This window comes from Natator depressus, chromosome 23 (assembly GCF_965152275.1).
Source record: "Natator depressus isolate rNatDep1 chromosome 23, rNatDep2.hap1, whole genome shotgun sequence".
Lineage (NCBI taxonomy): Eukaryota > Metazoa > Chordata > Testudines > Cheloniidae > Natator > Natator depressus.
This window is the reverse complement of record NC_134256.1, coordinates 1617275-1637322: the sequence shown is the minus strand read 5'-3', so window position 1 is coordinate 1637322 and position 20048 is coordinate 1617275. Positions and strand designations below refer to the sequence as shown.

The 20048-nt window shown below is 54.0% G+C and overlaps 1 protein-coding gene across 1 annotated transcript; it reads left to right on the top strand.

Annotated features, from left to right (window-relative positions):
- Positions 1–2055: 2055 nt before the first annotated feature.
- Positions 2056–10520, top strand: LOC141976530 (cytochrome P450 2A13-like). Its single transcript, XM_074937534.1, has 9 exons — positions 2056–2235; positions 2644–2806; positions 4853–5002; positions 5628–5788; positions 6370–6546; positions 7066–7207; positions 7679–7866; positions 8828–8969; positions 10339–10520. The coding sequence occupies exons 1-9, from the start codon at positions 2056–2058 to the stop codon at positions 10518–10520; spliced, it is 1485 nt and encodes a 494-aa protein (XP_074793635.1).
- Positions 10521–20048: the final 9528 nt, after the last annotated feature.

The window sequence follows — 20048 nt, the reverse complement described above, 5'->3', positions numbered from 1 at the left end:
GTCTCTCACACACACACACACCCACACACACTCTGCGGAAGAGAAAAATGAGGGGGGATTTGATAGCTGCTTTCAACTACTTGAAAGGGGGTTCCAAAGAGGATGGATCTAGACTGTTCTGAGTGGTAGCGGATGACAGAAGAAGTCTCAAGTTGCAGTGGGGGAGGTCTAGGTAGGATATTAGGGAAAACTATTTCATGAGGAGGGTGGTGAAGCACTGGAATGGGTTCCCTAGGGAGGTGGGGGAATCTCCATCCTTAGAAGTTTTCAAGGTCAGGCGTGAAAAAGCCCTGGCTGGGATGATTTAGTTGGGGATTGGTCCTGCTTGGAGCAGGGGGTTGGACTAGATGGTCTCCTGAGGTCCCTTCCAGCCCTGAGATTCTATGATTCTGTGACTCTCTTGTGATTACAATTCCATTCCAAGCATCTTGCAGATTGTGTGAAACTTTGGGGATCTTTCGATTTTGTGAAGACTGTGGGGGGGGGGGCCATTTACAAACAGGTGGAATTTCAGGGCAAACAAATCTGTTGCCAGCCAAATTTCAAAATTCACAGTATCTTTCCAAAGTCCAATTTTGGGGCTTATCAGTTCAGGCTGTTTCGGGAGGGGTGGGGGAAATGAGTTGTGTTGAAGTCCCGCAGCTTTAATGGTGAATTTGGAGGTGAATGTTTGTGCTAGGCCCCCAACTTGACAGCTTCCCTTTTAAACAGAAACCTTTTCCCATAGCTGGACCATCCGATTGGCATATGGCTTCAGATGGGGTGGCGATCATTCACGTGGGGTGACAGGACTTGGGCTTGCTCTCCGCACTGGGATGAATCTGACCATGCCGCTGTCTCTCACTGGAGTGTGCGCCCGTCACTCAGTCCCTGTCAGGGCAACCTCCACTGGTCCTCCTTTGAAATAAACCCTGCAATGCGACTCCCTCTTTTCCCTTTGTGCCCGGTATTCCCAGCCACCGTTGCTGGAGGAATATGCTCCTGGGGAAAATTCTGCTCTCCGTCATGTCTGTGCAAGGCTGAAGTAACTCCATTCACGCTGGTGTAACTCGGGTGGTTTACACTGAGTCACCTGAGGGTTTTTTTCTTTCCGTTTCTCACCAGAACAAAAACCCGACAAATAAATTGTCCCCGACCAAAAACCACCCGAACCAAAATAAAAAAACCAACCTGCCATTTTCAACGTTTTTCGGTTCCTTTCTCAGGTTAGCTTTTGATCCGAAACGCAATTTGTCCAGTTTTCATTGTTTAATTTTTCAGTTGTTTTTTTTTAACCCTTTTTTTGTTTTTTATAAAAATCTAGCTCCATTTCAAAACAAAGTACCCTTTCGAAAGGAAAAGTCGAGGCATTTATCAGTTTTTTTGTGGCTGGAACTATTTGCTGAATGGGATCCAAAGTCGTGACTAGTTTTGGTGCCCTGAAAAAGGCCCTTTGGGGCAAATTTACGATGGGCTGAAAACATTTCGCCCAGCTCTAGAGATGACTCAGGCAGGGCCCATCTTGGGGAATAACTTCACAGTCTATCTTGCCTGTCTGCCCTCTACCTTCTTGGATTGAATTCCACTGGCTTCCCCTACGCCTCCCGCAGCCCAGAGCTCAGCCGCGAAGCAAAGCCCGCGTAGCTCCTGGTGCAGACAAGGCCTCCAAGAGCTGGGCCAGTTTAGCGCAGGAAAATGGAAGGCTCCGGGGGACTGGTTGCTCCTTCCAGCCCAATGTCTTTGTCTGAAGCGTTTCCGGACTCGGGTGTCCAATATCAAACCCCCCGCCCCCATCTGCTCACCGACCGAGCACTGGTGTTTGGTCAAGATGGGGGTGGCCCGACGGGAGACGGACAAACAAACCGACCCTGCTCCAGCCTCTGTGCCCCGGGAATCCTGAATCCCTCGTTCTACCAGCTCTACCCCGGGGTTGGAGGGAAGCCAGGCCTCAGTTGCACAAGTGGGTTACGCAAGAGAGGCCCCGATGCCAGGGTCCCTGCTGGCCGGCTATATGACCGCCCGCAGCGCTGGATCACAGGAGAAGGGCAGCGGAGCCGGGGAGGCTCCCAGCCAGCCATGGATCCCCTGGGAGCCATCAGCCTCTTCCTGGTCATCTGCCTCTCCTGCCTCCTGCTCCTCTCCACCTGGCGGCAACTGCAGGGCCGGGGGGAAATGCCCCCGGGGCCCATCCCGCTGCCCCTCCTCGGGAACCTGCTGCAGGTCGACCTCAGCAACATGCGCAAGTCGCTCATGAAGGTAGGTGGGCTTTTCCCGGGACGTCCCGGGTGGCCTGACCCCACGAGGGGCTCTCCAGCGCCCACCGATGCCCCCTCAGAGCCGCCGACCTGCTCAGCCTGCAGGAGCTTTATTAAGTTCTGTGACGAGCTCGACCCCGGGTATCTCTGGGGCAGGGGCTGGTGTGTTGGGGGAGGGGCACTAGGGCTGGAGGGGGGCAGGATAGGCTTTGCTGTGTGAGAGCAGAGGTGCAAGGATTGGTGTGTCCGGGGAGCGGAGGATCATGGGGTGGGGGTATGGGTGGCAGGGAGGGGAGAGGCGGGGAGTGGGGGACAGGCAGGCGCCTGTGGGGGGCGGGGGGGAGCAGGGCGCGTGTCTGGGTGTCCCCGACGCTCCGTGCCCCTGTCCCACACGGCGTCTCCGTCTCAGCTGAGCGAGCGCTACGGCCCTGTCTACACCCTCCACCTGGGCCCCCGGCGGGTGGTGGTGCTGTGCGGCTACCAGGCGGTGAAGGAGGCCCTGCTGGACCAGGCCGAGGACTTCAGCGGGCGCGGGAAACAAGCCACCTTCGACTGGATCGCCCAGGGCTACGGTCAGTCGCGTGCGCGGGAGGGGAGCCAGCCGGGGGGCGTAGAGGGGGCAGCTCCCGGCCGGGGCAGAGTCGCTCAGTCCCGACCTGCTCCGTCTGGGGACGTGCCCAATAGCTTGGGGCAGAGCGGAGGCAGGGCTGGCTGGGCTGTTCCCAGAAATCCTGGCAGTATCTGGCTTTATGCAATCACCGATCGATGCAGGGAGCAGCCTCCCTCCTGTTAGCTCCTGAGAGACATATCCACCGCTCCGCTCCGCCAGGCTGCGGATAGGGAGCGTCTCAGCTCAGTCGTCAATCCGGGGAGCGGGTCCAAATTCAATGTGGGGAGGGATTCTCATTTCAGGGGGGAGGGGAAACCATTTTAAAAAATCCCCCTCCCCACATTTCATTTGGCCTTTTGCACTTGCTTTCTCTCTCCACCCACCCCCACCCCACAAAGGAAAAAACCTCAGTAAACTTTCAAAACTCAGGGGTGGTCAACTTTTGAGTCCTCACAAGAACAGCCAGACCGGGTCAGACCAAAGGTCCATCCAGCCCAGTGTTCTGTCTTCCGACAGTGGCCAGTGCCAGGTGCCCCAGAGGGAATGAACAGAACAGGGAATCACTAAGTGATCCATCCCCTGTCGCCCATTCCCAGCTCCTGGCAAACAGAGTCTAGGGCCACCATCCCTGCCCATCCTGGCTAATAGCCATTGATGGACCTGTCCTCCATGAACTTATCTAGTTCTTTTTTGAACCCTGTTATAGTCTTGACCTTCACAACATCATCTGGCAAGGAGTTCCACAGGTCGACTGTGCGTTGCGTGAAGAAATACTGCCTTTGGTTTGTTTTAAACCTGCTGCCTGTTCATTGCATTGGGTGACCCCTAGTTCGTGTGTTATGAGGAGGAGTAAACAACACGTCCTTATCTACTTTCTCCACACCCCTCATGATTTTATAGACCTGTATCATATCCTCCCCCCGAGTCATCTCTTTTCCAAGCTGAAAAGTCCCAGTCTTCTTAATCTCTCCTCATGCAGCAGCCGTTCTATACCCCTCATCATTGTTGTTGCCCTTTTCTGAATCTTTTCCAATTCCAATCTATCTTTTTTGAGATGGGGCGACCACATCTGCACGCAGGATTCAAGCTGTGGGCGTCCCATGGATTGATACAGAGGCAACGTGGTATTTTCTGTCCTATTATCTGTCCCTTTCTTCGACTATTCCCAGCATCCTGTTGGCTTTTTTGGCTGCCGCTGCATGTTGAGTGGATGTTTTCAGAGAACTCTCCGCAGTGACTCCAAGATCTCTCTCTGGAGTGGTAACAGCTAATTCAGACCCCATCATTGTATAGGTACAGTTGGGATTATGCTTTCCAGTGTGCATTACTTTGCATTTATCAATGCTGAATTTCATCTGCCATTTTGTTGCCCAGTCCCCCAGTTTTGTGAGATCCTTTTGTAGCTCTTCGCAGCCTGCTTTGGTCTTCACTATCTGGAGTAGTTTTGTATCATCTGCAAATTTTGCCACTTCACGGTTTATCCCTTTTTCTAGATCATTTATGAATATGTTGAATAGGACTGGGCCCAGGGCAGACCCTTGGGGGGCACCACTATTTACCTCTCTCCATTCTAAAAACTGACCATTTATTCCTACCCTTTGTTTCCTATCTTCCAACCAGTTACTGATCCATGAGAGCACCTTCCCTCTTATCCCATAGCAGCTCACTTTGCCTAAGAGTCTTTGGTGAGGGACCTTGTCAAAGGCTTTCTGAAAATCTAAATACACTGTCTCCACTGGATCCCCTTGGTCCACATGCTTGTTGATCCCCCAAAGAATTCTAGTAGATTGGTGAGGCATGATTTCCCTTTACTAAAACCATGTTGACTTTTCCCCAACAAATTATGTTCATCTCTGTGTCTGACGATTTTGTTCAGTTTGCCCGGTACTGAAGTCAGGCTTACTGGCCTGTAATTGCCGGGATCACCTCTGGAGCCCTTTTCAAAAACTGGCGTCACGCTAGCTACCCTCCAGTCATTTGGTTCCTTCTGCTCTTTCATCCGCCCCAGGAGTGGCCTTCAGCAACGGGGAGAGAGCGAAGCAGCTGCGCCGATTCTCCATCACCACGCTGAGGAACTTCGGGGTGGGGAAGCGAGGCATCGAGGAGCGGATCCTGGAGGAGACTCGTTTCCTGCTGGAAGCCTTGCGGGGCACGAAAGGTTGGTCAGCGTCCTGTTCCTCCGGTGCCGGGGCCACCTGAGTCAGGGGGCTCCAGATCCCAGCTGGTGTGAACTGGCCGCAGCTCCACTGGGGTCAATGATGCCGGCCCCCCAGCGGCAGTTAATCAGCCATGTCTCCACCCCACACCAATTAACCTCAGAGCAGGGTTTGTCCATCACTCCCAAAGCGGCTTACAAAGGCGGTTGGGAGCATTATCCCATTAGGCGGGTGGGGAAACTGAGGCACAGGTCATCCCAGCAGGGCTCAAGCAAGGCGTTCAGGAGATCTCTGTTCACTTAGGACAGAGCCCCGGTCCTGCCGAGATGGGGGTCAGGAATAGGGTGAAGATGGTGCAGTGCTGAGATGCCATGGTCCTGGCAACCGGAGTGGGCCACCAATGCCATTGCTGTCTCGGGGGCACTTGTCCGGTGTTCACCTCTAGGCTTCGTGGCCCCTTTGCCCAGGGCGGAGCTTACAGTCATGTGTCCGCATGGCAGGTGGCGGCTGCGAGGTCATGGAGAGGGGGATCCCTGGGGACCACGGGGGCTGTGGCAGCAGATAGGTCCGTGGCACAGCCCCCCGGCTCACCTGTGCCCCACCCAACACTGGCTGAACCCCCGCTAGGTTTGCCCTTTGACCCCACCTACTTCCTGAGCCGCACGGTCTCCAACGTCATCAGCTCCGTGGTCTTCGGGGACCGGTTCGACTACGAGGACAAGGAGTTCCTCTCCCTGCTCTACATGATCACCGAGAGCTTCCGCTTCACCGCCACGGCCTGGGGGCAGGTACGCTGGGGGGGTGGGGATGAGAGTGCCCCAGGCCACATCCCACGGCTCCGAGACCTGCCTGCCCCGGGCTGCGGGGAGCGGGGGGGCGCCGCTTAGCTAGGGGAGCGGAGGGGGATGCGAGAACGCTGGGGGGGCAGCGAAGAGGAAAACCTGGGATCTGCAGGGATGGGTGTGAAATAGATAAAGGGGAATGTCGGGGGATGGACAGTGTGAATGGGGAAAGAGGGGGGGCGTGTATGGGGATGGGTAGATAGATTGAGGAGTGGGGTGGGGATAGAACAGGGGTTCTCAAACTGGGGGTCGGGACCCCTCAGGGGGTTGTGAGGTTATTTCATGGGGGGGCGGGTCGCGAGCTGCCAGCCTCTCTCCCAAACCTCGCTTTGCCCCCAGCATTTATAATGGTGTTAAAGATAGATAGATAGATAGATAGATAGATAGATAGATAGAGGGGGTGGATGGGGATAGATAGATAGATAGGTTGGTGGAATGGGGATGGAGATGGGGATAGATATAGAGAGATAGATCAGCTCTCAACCCACCCCATATTCAGTGGGGTCTTTGCTCTCTGTGCCCCCCAGCTCTACGAGATGTTCTCGGACACCATGCGCTACCTGCCCGGCCCCCAGCGCGAAGCGTTCAAGCAGCTGGCAGGGCTGGAAAAGTTCATCAAGAGGAAGGTGAAGGCGAACCAGGAGACCCTGGACCCCAGCGCTCCTCGGGATTTCATCGATTGCTTCCTGGTCAAAATGCAGCAGGTACCGGCAGTAGCCGGAGGGGATGGCTCAGTGGGGTCAGCATCAGGCCTGAGAGACCAAACGGCCTGATTATAACCAGGGGTTCAACTTGTAACGAGGTCGGTTCAGGCCCCAAGCCCCCTGGGGCAGAGAAATTGAGCCCCATAAATGGCTAGGAACAACGGGCTTTGGTGAAAGCACGGGGCTGGAACTCAGGAAATCGGGGCTCTGTCACTGACCCCCATGTGGCCTTAGTCGAATCACAGCATTGCATTGTGCCTCGGTTTCCCCACCTATACAATGGAGATGGAGAGCCATCCTCTGAGACTGTAAGCTCCTTGGAGCAGGGATTGTCCCTCACTCTATCTCCCGCCCCAATGGGGGCCCTGATTTCAGCTGGGATCCGTGCAGCTCCCCGCGCTCATGGGTGCTGACCTGGCGTCTGTGCAGTGTCAGGGAGTCCCGGCCAGCTTCTGTTCCCAGCCACATCCCCAGAGGTCTCACAAGCATCCTGGCATTTTTTTTCTTGGTCTTTCAAAGGAAAAGCAAAATCCTGCCTCTGAGTTTTCCCTGAAGAACATTGTTCTGACGGCGTTCAATGTCTTCTTCGCTGGGACAGAGACCGTCAGCACCACCCTGCGCTATGGATTCCTCCTGCTGCTGAAACACCCGGAGATCGAAGGTAACTGGAAAGGGGGGACAAAGGAAACACAAAGGGCCGGATCCTCAGCTGGTGTAAATCAGCCAGGCTCTGCTGAGGGCAGCGGCGGTTCCTCCATCTACACCAGCTCCGGATGGGGCCGGACAGTCACAGCTCGGCAGCGAGTTTGACATGGGAGCAGGGTCCTGTGTGTGTCGCTCCATCGTGATTGAAAGGAAGCCGACGGGTCAGGGAACGCCGGGTCAGCGTGGCTATTTCAGATTCCAATTCCAGGGTCTGGATTCAGATCTCGGTTCCCCTGGGGCTGATCCAGAGTCACTCCCTGACTGCAGTGGGAGCAGGGTCAGATCCTGATCTCAGCTCCCATGGGATCAATCCAGAGTCACTCCCTGACTGCAGTGGGGGCAGGGCCAGATTCTGATCTCGGTTCCCCGGGGGTCAATCCGGATTCGCACAGGGCCCCCCCTTTGAGCTGTGCTGCCGTCTCTGCAGAGAGGATCCACGAGGAGATCGACCGGGTGATCGGGCGGAACCGCGCCCCGAGCATGGAGGACCGGACCCGGATGCCCTACACCGACGCCGTCATCCACGAGTTCCAGAGGTTCTGTGACGTCATCCCCATGGGCCTGGCGCGCCGGGTGACCAGGGACACCCAGTTCCGGGGATACACTATTCCCAAGGTAGGCCCCTGGGGCGTCTGTCCCCCGCCCCGCCCCATGGCTGTGTAGGGCTCAGCATTGCCCCAGTCTCTGCTTTCCGCACAGAAGCAAGGTGGTACATCAGGCAGCGTGGTGGTCTGGAGCTCAGGATGCCTGGGTTCTCTGCCAGCCTCTGGGAAGTCGTGTGGTCTAGTGGGCTGGGCACCGGACTGGGGCTTATGAGACCTGGTGTCTGTTCCCAGCTCTGCTACAGGACCTCGGGCGACTCGCTTTCCCTCCCACCCTTTGTCTGGGTCCAATTCCCAGCTCTGCCGCTGACTCATTATGTGACCTTGGACATCGCTCTGTGCCTCAGTTTCCCCCATCTGTTAAATTAACATGCATGCAGTTAAGGAGCTTTTGTTTGTCTATTTACACTGGGAGCTCTTTTGGGGCAGGGAGCGTCTCTCACTATGTCGGTGCAGTACCCGGCACGACAGGGCCCTGATCTCGGTTGGGGTCTGCGCAGCTAGTGCTGACCAATTTCGGTTCATCAGCTGGGGATCTGGCCCTGTGTGTCTTGTACTTACTGTTGGTATTCCCAGAGTGTCTAAGAGCCCCAGTCACGGACCAGACCCCACTGCGCTCGGGGCTGTACATGCGCAGAATGCAAAGACGCTGCCCCACAGAGCTTATAGTCGAAGTATTGGACAACAGCTGTATTCAGGGGCAGCCTGGTTCAGTGGTGAGAACGAGGAATCCAGACTCCTGAGTTCCCTTCCCCACTCTGGGAGGAGCAGCGTGCAGTCCCCAGAGCAGAGGGCATTGGAGACACAAGATATGAACCGTGGATCCTGGCCTCTCCTGGCCACTTGAATTTTGATATTTGCTTGTATTGCAAATTCCTCCCGTGGTTAGAATGACCCTGAATTGTGCCCCAGCGTCCAGTGCTGTGGGTTATCGGCATTTAATCGTTGCTGTTTGTCACCGTCTCTTCCCCCAGGGGACGGAGGTGTACCCAGTGCTGGGATCCGTGCTGTATGACCCCATGCAATTCAGCAGCCCCGACACCTTCGACCCCAGCCATTTCCTGGATGGGAACGGCCAGTTTAAGAAGAGCGACGCCTTCGTGCCCTTCTCAATAGGTACGAATCCCTCCGCAGAGCTCGGTTCCGAGCGTCCCAAGCAGCGAGATCTAGGCCTGGCCCAGCCCCCCGGCTGCTAGACCTCACCCTGCGGACACAGAATTGTGAGGCCAGATCGCTCCTTGGTGTAAATCAGTGTCACTCCCCTGGAGTCAGTGGGGCCAGAGCCCCAGCTAGTGGGGCTGTTCACACACACGCAGGGGTCAGTGTGCACTGAAGCACCTTGCTGAACTGGGGCCTTGAGCTCTTTGGGGTAGGGACCGTCTCTCCCCGTGAGTCCGTCCAGAGCCTAGCACAACAGAACGTTTTGGCTCGATCGTTTGCTCCTCACACCAGTGAATCCAAGTCTCCCAATGGCGCGATCGGGCGTGTTCCTGCCCAGGGAGCCATGGGGAACATGGCCCAGGAGTAGACCGGTGACGTTACCTCTGAATGCAGCACTGGTGAGACCGGGACTGGGACACCGTGTCCAGTTCTGGTGTCCACGCCTCACACAAGGTGCTGACAAACTGGAAAGGGTTCAGAGGAGAGCAGCAGGCTGCATTGGAGGTCTGGAAAAGCTGCCGAACAGAAAGACTCCAGGAGCGGAGTGGAGAGGAGGTTAAGGGGTGGTTTGATCCCGGTCTATCAGCACCGCCTGGGAGGAGAACTGGGTTCTGACAGCAGCGGGGTCCCTAATCTAGCAAAGGCAGAATGGGAGCCAAAGACCAAAAGCTGAAGCTTGGTGGTAAATTCCAACTAGAATTAAAGTGCAAATTTTTAACACTGGGGGGAATTAGCCCCTGGAACAGCTTCCCAGGAGTCGGGGGGGGCCATTCTCCATTGCTTGGATGCTGCAGATCCAGACTGGCTGCCTTTCCGGAAGAGATGCTTTAGCTGAACACAGATTACTGGGCTCAGTAGCGGAAGTAACTGAGTGAGATTCTCCTGCATGTGCTTTGCTGAGGTCAGGCGAGATGATCGCAGTGATCACTTTAGACGGTAATATCTCCATCCCGAGTGTGCTATTTCTCCATCCTCCTGGATCCTCGCAGTCCGTCCCAGGTCAGGCTCACTGAACAGAGCAGGGGGATTTTTCTCCCCTGTTATTTGCCCAGCTGCAGTGCTCAGAGCGTCCGGCCGCTTTCCTGAAGTCAGTGACTGTCTATAGCTAAAGATCTGCCTCATTAACCCCTCCCAGCACAGCAAAGTAATGCGGCCTCCCCTCTTTAGATCTTCAAACGAATGGTGCCCAATTTCCCCAACAATCCCCACTGCTCCAGGCTGGGGCAGAGTTTGGACAAGGGGTGAGACCCCCTCCCAGATTCTCACCTGCCCCCGGAACCCTGCTCCGGCCGGGCCATGACACCTCCTCTGTCTTCTCTCCTAGGGAAACGGTATTGTTTCGGGGAGATGCTGGCTATCATGGAACTCTTCCTCTTCCTCACCAGCATCCTGCAGAACTTCCGCTTCCGCTCCCCCGTCGAGCCCAAAGACATCGACATCTCCCCGAAGCTGATCGGGTTCGCCTCCCTGCCCCGCAGCTACGAGATCTGCCTGGTCCCGCGCTAGCCGCCCCGCGGAAACAGACGGGACTTCTCGGGGCAGCCTGGGGGAGGGAGAAACACAAAGGAACCAGACTTTCATTAGGTGGAGAACTGGCCCTATCCAAAAAAGGAGCCAGTGGGGGATCTGGCTGTGTGAAAGCCCCACTTAGGGTAGAGGATCGCTTGTATTTCCCCGCTGCGCAAGGGAATCACAGCTCCCTGACACCTTTGCTTTGCACACACACACCCACACCCACCCCTCTCCCGCACTTGGCCATGGCTGCTCCAAGAGTCTATTTTCTGATGGGTCAGTCTCTTGCTAGGCCTCGTAGCTAGTCCGTTAGCCAGAGCAGCACGATGCTTAATAATGGCTTGCTGCTCGCACTAGGAGGCAGTCTTTTAAGCCAGCGCACTGCTCTCTTGATGGAGTAAGCCGTGCGCAAACCACACGCATCCGGGAGATGCTGAATAAGCAGCAAAGCCCGGACTGTGCCATGGGAAATCGGTCACAGCAGTCTGGGGTGGAGCTGGGCCGGGCGGCAGGCGGGTTCTCGGAACCTCATGGCTGCAGGGCCCCGTTTCAGGGTTTCATAGGTTTGGTCACTGTTCAGGTAACTCCCGTGCTAACACCCACAGAAGCTGGCTTAGCTGCGCTCTTCGAATTAGCTAATAAATTGGAGTGGGTCAGACTCCACTAATTATGCCGAGCCTTGATTATTGATTGCCAACGAGCCTCTCCCCAGAGCAGGTGGGCGGGGAATGGGCAGTAAACAGCCATCTACAGTCAATTGTCCTGGTCAATGGGAGCCATCAAGATTCCAGACCACCATTAGTGGCCCACACTTTGCATAATTACAATAGGCCCTCAGAGTTATATTTCATATTCCTAGTTTCAGATACAAGAGTGATACATTTACACAAATAGGATGCCCACACTCAGGAGATTATAAGCTTTGTAACGATACCTTCCAAGAGACCTTTTGCATGAAAAGAACAGGAGGACTTGTGGCACCTTAGAGACTACCAAATTTATTTGAGCATAAGCTGAATGCATCCGATGAAGTGGGCTGTAGCCCACGAAAGCTTATGCTCAAATAAATTGATTAGTCTCTAAGGTGCCACAAGTCCTCCTTTTCTTTTTGCGGATACAGACTAACACGGCGGCTACTCTGAAACCTTTTGCATGAAGCATATTCCAGGTACATTATATTCACCCTCATTAGCGTATTTTCATACCATCATATGGAGTGCACCATCACAGTGACAAGTTTCAGAGCAGCCGCCGTGTTAGTCTGCATCCGCAAAAAGAACAGGAGGACTTGTGGCACCTTAGAGACTCTCAAATTTATTTGAGCATAAGCTTTCTTGGGCTACAGCTCACTGCATCACAATGTCGCTCTTCATTGCCTTCTGTCGCGAGGGCTCAGCCCGCATGCATCGCTCTTTCATAGAATCTCAGGGTTGGAAGGGACCTCAGGAGGTATCTAGTCCAACCCCCTGCTCAAAGCAGGGGCAATCTCCAATTTTTGCCCCAGATCCCTAAATGGCCCCCCTCAAGGATTGAACTCACAACCCTGGGTTTAGCATGCCAATGCTCAGACCACTGAGCTATCCCTCCCCCCCAGGTCTCTGTTTAAATTCACCATCTAGAAATGGAGGACTTGTGGCACCTTAGAGACTAACCAATTTATCTGAGCATGAGCTTTCGTGAGCTACAGCTCACTTCATCGGATGCATACTGTGGAAATTGCAGAAGACATTATATACACAGACACCATGAAACAATACCTGGTCACGCAATCAGAGACATGAAGGTCGCTATCTTACAACAAAAAAACTTCAAATCCAGAGTCCAGCGAGAAACTGCTGAATTGGAATTCATTTGCAAATTGGATACTATTAATTTAGGCTTAAATAGAGACTGGGAGTGGCTAAGTCATTATGCAAGGTAGCCTATTTCCCCTTGTTTTTTCCTTCCCCCCCCCCCCCAGACGTTCTGGTTAAACTTGGATTTATGCTGGAAGTGGCCCACCTTGATTGTCATGCACAGTGTGGGGAGAGTGGTCAGTTTGGATGAGCTATTGCCAGCAGGAGAGTGAGTTTGTGTGGGGGGGGGGGTGAGAAAAGCTAGATTTGTGCTGGAAATGGCCCACCTTGATTATCATGCACATTGTAGGGGGAGTGGTCACTTCGGATGAGCTATTACCAGCAGGAGAGTGAGTTTGTGTGTGTATGGGGGTGGGGGGGTGAGAAAACCTGGATTTGTGCTGGAAATGGCTCACTTTGATTTTCATGCAGGTTGTAAGGAGAGTGGTCACTTTGGATAGGCTATTACCAGCAGGAGAGTGAGTTTGTGTGTTTCAGAGTAACAGCCGCGTTAGTCTGTATTCGTAAAAAGAAAAAAGAAAAGGAGTACTTGTGGCACCTTAGAGACTAACCAGTTTATTTGAGCATGAGCTTTCGTGAGCTACAGCTCACTTCATCGGATTTTGGAGGGGGGTGAGGGGGTGAGAGAACCTGGATTTCTGCAGGAAATGGCCCACCTTGATTATCATACACATTGTGAAGACAGTGGTCACCTTTGATGGGCTATTACCAGCAAGAGAGTGAGTTTGTCTGTGGGGGGGCGGAGGGTGAGAAAATCTGGATTTGTGCTGGAAATGGCCCAACTTGATGATCACTTTAGATAAGCTATTACCAGCAGGAGAGTGGGGTGGGAGGAGGTATTGTTTTATGGTCTCTGTGTATATAATGTCTTCTGCAGTTTCCACAGTATGCATCCGATGAAGTGAGCTGAAGCTCACGAAAGCTCATGCTCAAATAAATTGGTTAGTCTCTAAGGTGCCACAAGTCCTCCTTTTCTTTTTGCGAATACAGACTAACACGGCTGTTACTCTGAAACCCATCTAGAAATGGTGACAGCGTGGCCTAGAGGCTAGAGCGCTGTCTTGAGCGTCCAGAGACCTGGGCTTTAATCCTGATTCTGCTACCGACCTGCTCAGTGGCCTTGTGCATGTCTCTCTTCAGACCAGGAGCTCTTTGGGGCAGGGACAGGCTCTCACCCTGTCTCACCCAAGCCCGGCACAAGAGGGCCCTGATCCCGGTCGGGGGCTGTGGTCACTTTCACCAGTGCAAAGGGGGATGTAACACGCTACAGATGGGTCCAGCTTTGCACTCACTTTGTCCCTGGTGCCGAGAGCTGAGGGCCGGGGGGAATATCAGTTCGTTTCAATCTGAAAGTGAACTTGTTTCACCAGAATGAAAAACCAAGGAAAAAACCACCCAAAATGAAAAAAAAAGGAAGAAATGAAATGGGCGGGGGCGGGGTGTCATTTATTTTTTCGAGGTGCCTTTCGATCCAAAATGAACGTTTTCCACTGTTCCACTTTGGGCCGCTTTTACCCTTTTGGTTCGTCAGCTTCCTTTAACCATCTAGAGCTCAGCTGCCAAACAGAATGAAAAGGCAAAACTCTGTTTTGAAAGGCTCAACAGCTGTTTTGTCGGGGGGGGGGGGGGGGAGGCGGGGAGGAGGCAGGAGGGGAGAGGGGAGGGGGTCAATTTTTTTTCCAGACCAAACTAGTTACTGAATTTGACCCAAGTTCAGGGTCAGTTTGGCTTCCCCCAACTCTGCATTTCGGAGGCAAATTCACTATTCGCTGCAAAAATATCCCCCAGCTCTCGAGCCGACCCCAGGCACAAAGCGGGGGAAATCAGCGCCAGAAAGTCTCCCATGGATCCAGTCACAAGCAAGGAACACATGTTGAGCCGGGGCCTCTGACCGTTCCACGGACACGTTAGCAAAGGGTCAAGCAGTTGAGAGGCAACGAACGTTCCCGGAAACCAGCTCCCAGGGACAGGCCACTCTCCCGCCACGTGTCGGCATCAGGCGGCCCCGGCCTTTGGCCAGCTTGGACGGATAGTTGGTGTGATCAACATGAGCGAGTGGAGACCCAGAAAACATGAGGATTTGTGATGCCGAAATCGTGCGCTTTTCGCATGGCCCCAGGCCAGGGGTTTTCAACCTTTTTTCATTTGCAGACCCCTGAAAAATTTCAGCGGGAGGTGGGGACCCCGTCAAATCTCAGACATAGGCCGCGGACCCCCAGGGGGCTGCGGCCCACAGGTTGAAAACCACTGACGTAGGGCAAAAGGTCCGGCATTGCTGCTGCTGTGTCACAATGAAACCCCCTCAAGACCATGGCCTCATTCACACTTACCCCATCCCGGCGGCTGGGGCAGGAGCAAAAAGCTCACCCAGCTTCCACCTTCCTGGGTCTGACCTCGGAGCATTCAGCATCCTCTGCCCCTCCCTGCGCTTCCCCCAGCCAGTCCACTCAGGCGGGGCCCTGGGGAAGCCAGAGGGTCCTGACCCCCAACTCCGCAGTCAGACGGGACTCTCAGCCAGCCAGTAACACAGAAGGTTTTTAGACGACAGGAACATGGTCTAACACAGAGCTTGTAGGCGCAGAGAACAGGACCCCTCAGCTGGGTCCATTTTGGGGGGCAGTGAGCCAGACAACCACGTCTGCCCTTCACTCCATGTCTCCAGCCAGCCCCCAACTGAAACTCTCTCCAGTCCCTCCTCCTCTGGGCTTTGTCCCTTTCCCCGGGCCAGGAGGTCACCTGATCCCTTTGTTCTCCAGCCCTTTAGCTCTCACCTTGCAGGGGGGAAGGGCCAGGCCATCAGTTGCCAGGAAACAGGGTGTCGGCCATTCTCTGTGTCCAGACCCCTGCACACACCTGCCCTCTAGGGCTCTGCAAGGATCATACACCCTTACCCCACCCCCTAGAGACTTAAGAACTGCCTAGGGGAAACTGAGGCACCCCCACAATATTCAGAGGAAACATTAAGAACAGTTCCGCATCGTCACACAGGCCCATTGGCTCAGACTGTGACCTGAATTACCATGTAGGAGCAATTCCAACCCAGGAAGAAAGTGAAAATGTCATAAGAGAATCCTTTGTCTGGTTTGATTGGGAGCTCTTTGAGACAGGGACTGTCTCTCACTTTGGGTCTGGGCAGCACCCGGTGCAACGGGGCCCAGATCTTGGCTGGGGTCTGGGCAGCGTCCGGCCCGACGGGCCCTGATCTCGGTCTGGGGAATGACCCAAGGGCCATTGTCTTTCTTATCTGTGCGCCTTCATCAACCATTAACCCTCATCCCATGTGGCACCACCAGCAGGTGATCCGAAGGGCAGAATTAACCCAGTGTAGTGGGGTCAGTTCTGGGGGCACCAGTTAAACTCCATGTTGAAGGCTTATGTGGGGCATGAGCAGGTCACAAGCCTTAGGTCCCAATTCAGGAAAGCATTTAAGCATGTGCTTGAACCCATCGCTACTCAGGACAGCCCTTGAGCACAGAGAATCAGAGAATCATAGGACAGGCAGGGACCTTGAGCGGTCATCTAGTCCAGTCCCCTCCACTCAAGGCAGGACTCAGGATTATCTAGACCATCCCTGACAGGGGTTTGTCCAACCTGCTCTTAAAAATCCCAATAATGGAGATTCCACAACCTCCCTAGGCAATTTATTCCAGTGCTTAACCACCCTGACAGTCAGGAAGTTTTTCCTAATGTCCAACCTAAGCCGCGCTCGCTGCAATTTAAGTCCATTGCTTCTTGTCCTATCCTCAGAGGTTAATGAGAACAACCTCCCTCCTCCTTGTAACAACCCTTTGTTTTCAAATCCCATGGGGGGCCCGTTCAGCGCTCTGAAATAGGGGTCTTTCCTGGATCAGACCTTTGGAAAACATTCCAGGCGACACGTCTGAGGGCCCCGTCAGCACCTGGCTCCCTGAAGAACCTCCAGTAAGCCCGGGAGGTGAGCGAGACGGGCTGATCTGTTGTTCCCGTCTCACAGCGAGGGGGGGTTGTGCGTGTGGGTGGTGCAGGGCGTGAGTTACGGGAGCACCAGCAGTGTTGCGTTTAAAACCCCGTCTGTGCTTGTTTACCCTGCGGGGCCACATGCATTCCTGGCGCAGCCCCAATTAGCACAGGAACCCCCACAAAGGAGCTAGGGACCAGGAGGGTTTTCCTAGACATCTGCATCTCCCGCCTGCTCATCTTGTCTGCACAGAGGGGAATGCACCGGAGTGGGACCGGCCCAGCCAGCCCTGCTCCACTCCCCACCATAGGGAATTTGCTGCAGCTGAAGGCTAGGAACGGGTCCAAACCGCTCCACAAGGTACAGGGAAAGGGTTTCTCCCCCACAGCTGGCTGGGAGCTCAGCCCAGGCCCTGGTCCCGCCAGGGCCTAGCCTCCCCCTATTCCACCCAGCACAGGCTTGGCGTTAACTTCAGTCCCTGGGCTGTAGCCTCGGGCATAAAGTCAAACACACGCTGGAGCAGGGAGCCACAGAGCCGAGCCAGGCTCTACGGGGCTCTTTATTAACGAGTTCCATAGATAGCGGGTGGGCCGGGACAGTCCCTTTCGTAAGTTCTTTTAAGCCATTTTTTGGGCAAAACTGGGCATTTGTGCTGCTTGCTCTTGCCAAGTGCTGATCAGGGCAGGGCGCGGAGGGACGTGCGGGGTGGGGGGAGAGGGGGCCAGGGGCAATGCTGGTCCTGCGTGAGAGGGAGGGCTCGGGAGAGCCGCTCAGGGGTGGCAGGGGGTCTTGGGCCAGCCCCATGTGGCATCCCGTTTACCCTTTGGAAAAATATCGTCACCCTACCCACAGAGCTTAATTCTCTGAACACACTGCGCTAGAGTGGTGCTGTTCCCGAGAGAGAGAGAGAGAGAGAGAGATGTGTGGGGATGGATGGGGGTGTAGGAGGATGGATGGATGGATGCTGGCTCTGTATGGGGATGGATGGATGATGGGTGTGAATGTGGGTAGATAGCTGGATGTGAATGGGGACAGATGGATGGATGATGGGCGTGAATGGGGGTAGATAGCTGGATGTGAATGGGGACAGATGGATGGATGATGGGTGTGAATGGGGTAGATAGCTGGATGTGAATGCGGACAGATGGATGGATGATGGGTGTGAATGGGGTAGATAGCTGGATGTGAATGGGGACAGATGGATGAATGATGGGTGTGAATGGGGTAGATAGCTGGATGTGAATGGGGAGAGATGGATGGATGATGGGTGTGAATGGGGTAGATAGCTGGATGTGAATGGGGACAGATGGATGGATGATGGGTGTGAATGGGGTAGATAGCTGGATGTGAATGGGGACAGATGGATGGATGATGGGTGTGAATGGGGTAGATAGCTGGATGTGAATGGGGACAGATGGATGGATGATGGGCGTGAATGGGATAGATAGCTGGATGTGAATGGGGACAGATGGATGGATGATGGGTGTGAATGGGGTAGATAGCTGGATGTGAATGCGGACAGATGGATGGATGATGGGCGTGAATGGTGGTAGATAGCTGGATGTGAATGGGGACAGATGGATGGATGATGGGCGTGAATGGGGGTAGATAGCTGGATGTGAATGGGGACAGATGGATGGATGATGGGTGTGAATGGGGTAGATAGCTGGATGTGAATGCGGACAGATGGATGGATGATGGGTGTGAATGGGGTAGATAGCTGGATGTGAATGGGGACAGATGGATGGATGATGGGCGTGAATGGGGTAGATAGCTGGATGTGAATGGGGACAGATGGATGGATGATGGGCGTGAATGGGATAGATAGCTGGATGTGAATGGGGACAGATGGATGGATGATGGGTGTGAATGGGGTAGATAGCTGGATGTGAATGCGGACAGATGGATGGATGATGGGTGTGAATGGGGTAGATAGCTGGATGTGAATGGGGACAGATGGATGAATGATGGGTGTGAATGGGGTAGATAGCTGGATGTGAATGGGGACAGATGGATGGATGATGGGTGTGAATGGGGTAGATAGCTGGATGTGAATGGGGACAGATGGATGGATGATGGGTGTGAATGGGGTAGATAGCTGGATGTGAATGGGGACAGATGGCTGGATGATGGGTGTGAATGGGGTAGATAGCTGGATGTGAATGGGGACAGATGGCTGGATGATGGGTGTGAATGGGGTAGATAGCTGGATGTGAATGGGGACAGATGGATGGATGATGGGTGTGAATGGGGTAGATAGCTGGATGTGAATGGGGACTGATGGGTGTGAATGGGGTAGATAGCTGGATGTGAATGGGGACAGATGGATGGATGATGGGTGTGAATGGGGTAGATAGCTGGATGTGAATGGGGACAGATGGATGAATGATGGGCGTGAATGGGGGTAGATAGCTGGATGTGACTGAGTACAGATGGCTGGATGATGGGTGTGAATGGGGGTAGATAGCTGGATGTGAATGGGGACAGATGGCTGGATGATGGGTGTGAATGGGGGTAGATAGCTGTATGTGAATGGGGACAGATGGCTGGATGATGGGTGTGAATGGGGTAGATAGCTGGATGTGAATGGGGACAGATGGATGGATGATGGGTGTGAATGGGGGTAGATAGATGGTTCTGTATGGGGATGGAAGGATACAATGGATGGATGGATTCTGAGATGCAATCAGATATGTTTACGGCTCAGGTTTGGGGCTCCTCTCCGAGGTACACTGCAGGTCTGGGTTTGGATTCGATGCCATCAAACCCAGCCTCGTTGCTCTGGCCAGCCAACCCCTGAGTGGAGGAGATGCTCCTGCTGTTCAGGGTCTCTCCCTCACCCTGTACCTGCCCCGGCGCTCGCGTCTCCACAGCTGAGTGTGGAGTATGGGCCGGCGTTCCTGGTGTCCGTCGGCTCCACACAGGTGGTGCCATGCAGCTGCGGCGAGGTCATTGCGGCGCTAGTCCGGCAGGGCTGCGTGCGTCGGCAGCAGGGGCTTCCCGCCAGCTGGCCAGGGCAACAGAGGGATCAGTATAACTCCAGCCACTGCAGATCCCGGGGCCAAAGCCTCTGTGAGTGTAAATCAGCCTTGCTCCATTGGTTCAATGGGACACCCGCCAAGGGTCTGCCCCATCCATGGCTTCAGTGGAGCCATGAGCACCAGCTTGGAGGTCTGGCCCCACTCATGCCCATGGAGCTATGGCTGATTGACACCAGCGCAGGGTCTGGCCCCAGTGACTCCAGTGGCGCTCTGGCTGATAAAATGACTGGAGCTAGACCCACAGGGCTCTCTGGACCTGCCATGGGCAAAGAGAACCGAGTGCGGGTGACGTTCAATGGACTTTGCTCATATTTATTCTTAATTAGTGTTCCTTGGTAACATTCTATATTCATTGCTTGCTGTTAACAAAGCTTTACACTCATTTATTCCTAATCCTAACCTGCTACTATTAATTGCTGACGCGTGACGTTACTGGCCTTCATTGTCAATACATTGCTAACTGTTAATAACTGGGTCTATTAAGTGCTAATGACTAATTAATACTTGCTAATTGCTAATAATTAATTACTGATTTTTAACAATCCATAATTATTCATTTCCCATGTGCTTAATTAGTAGTGTGTGCATTTATTAATTGTGAACACAAGCTAATTGCTAATTGTGTATTGATTTTCAACCATCCGTACTGACTCATTTCTCACATGCCTACAATGTGCTTTACTTGTAA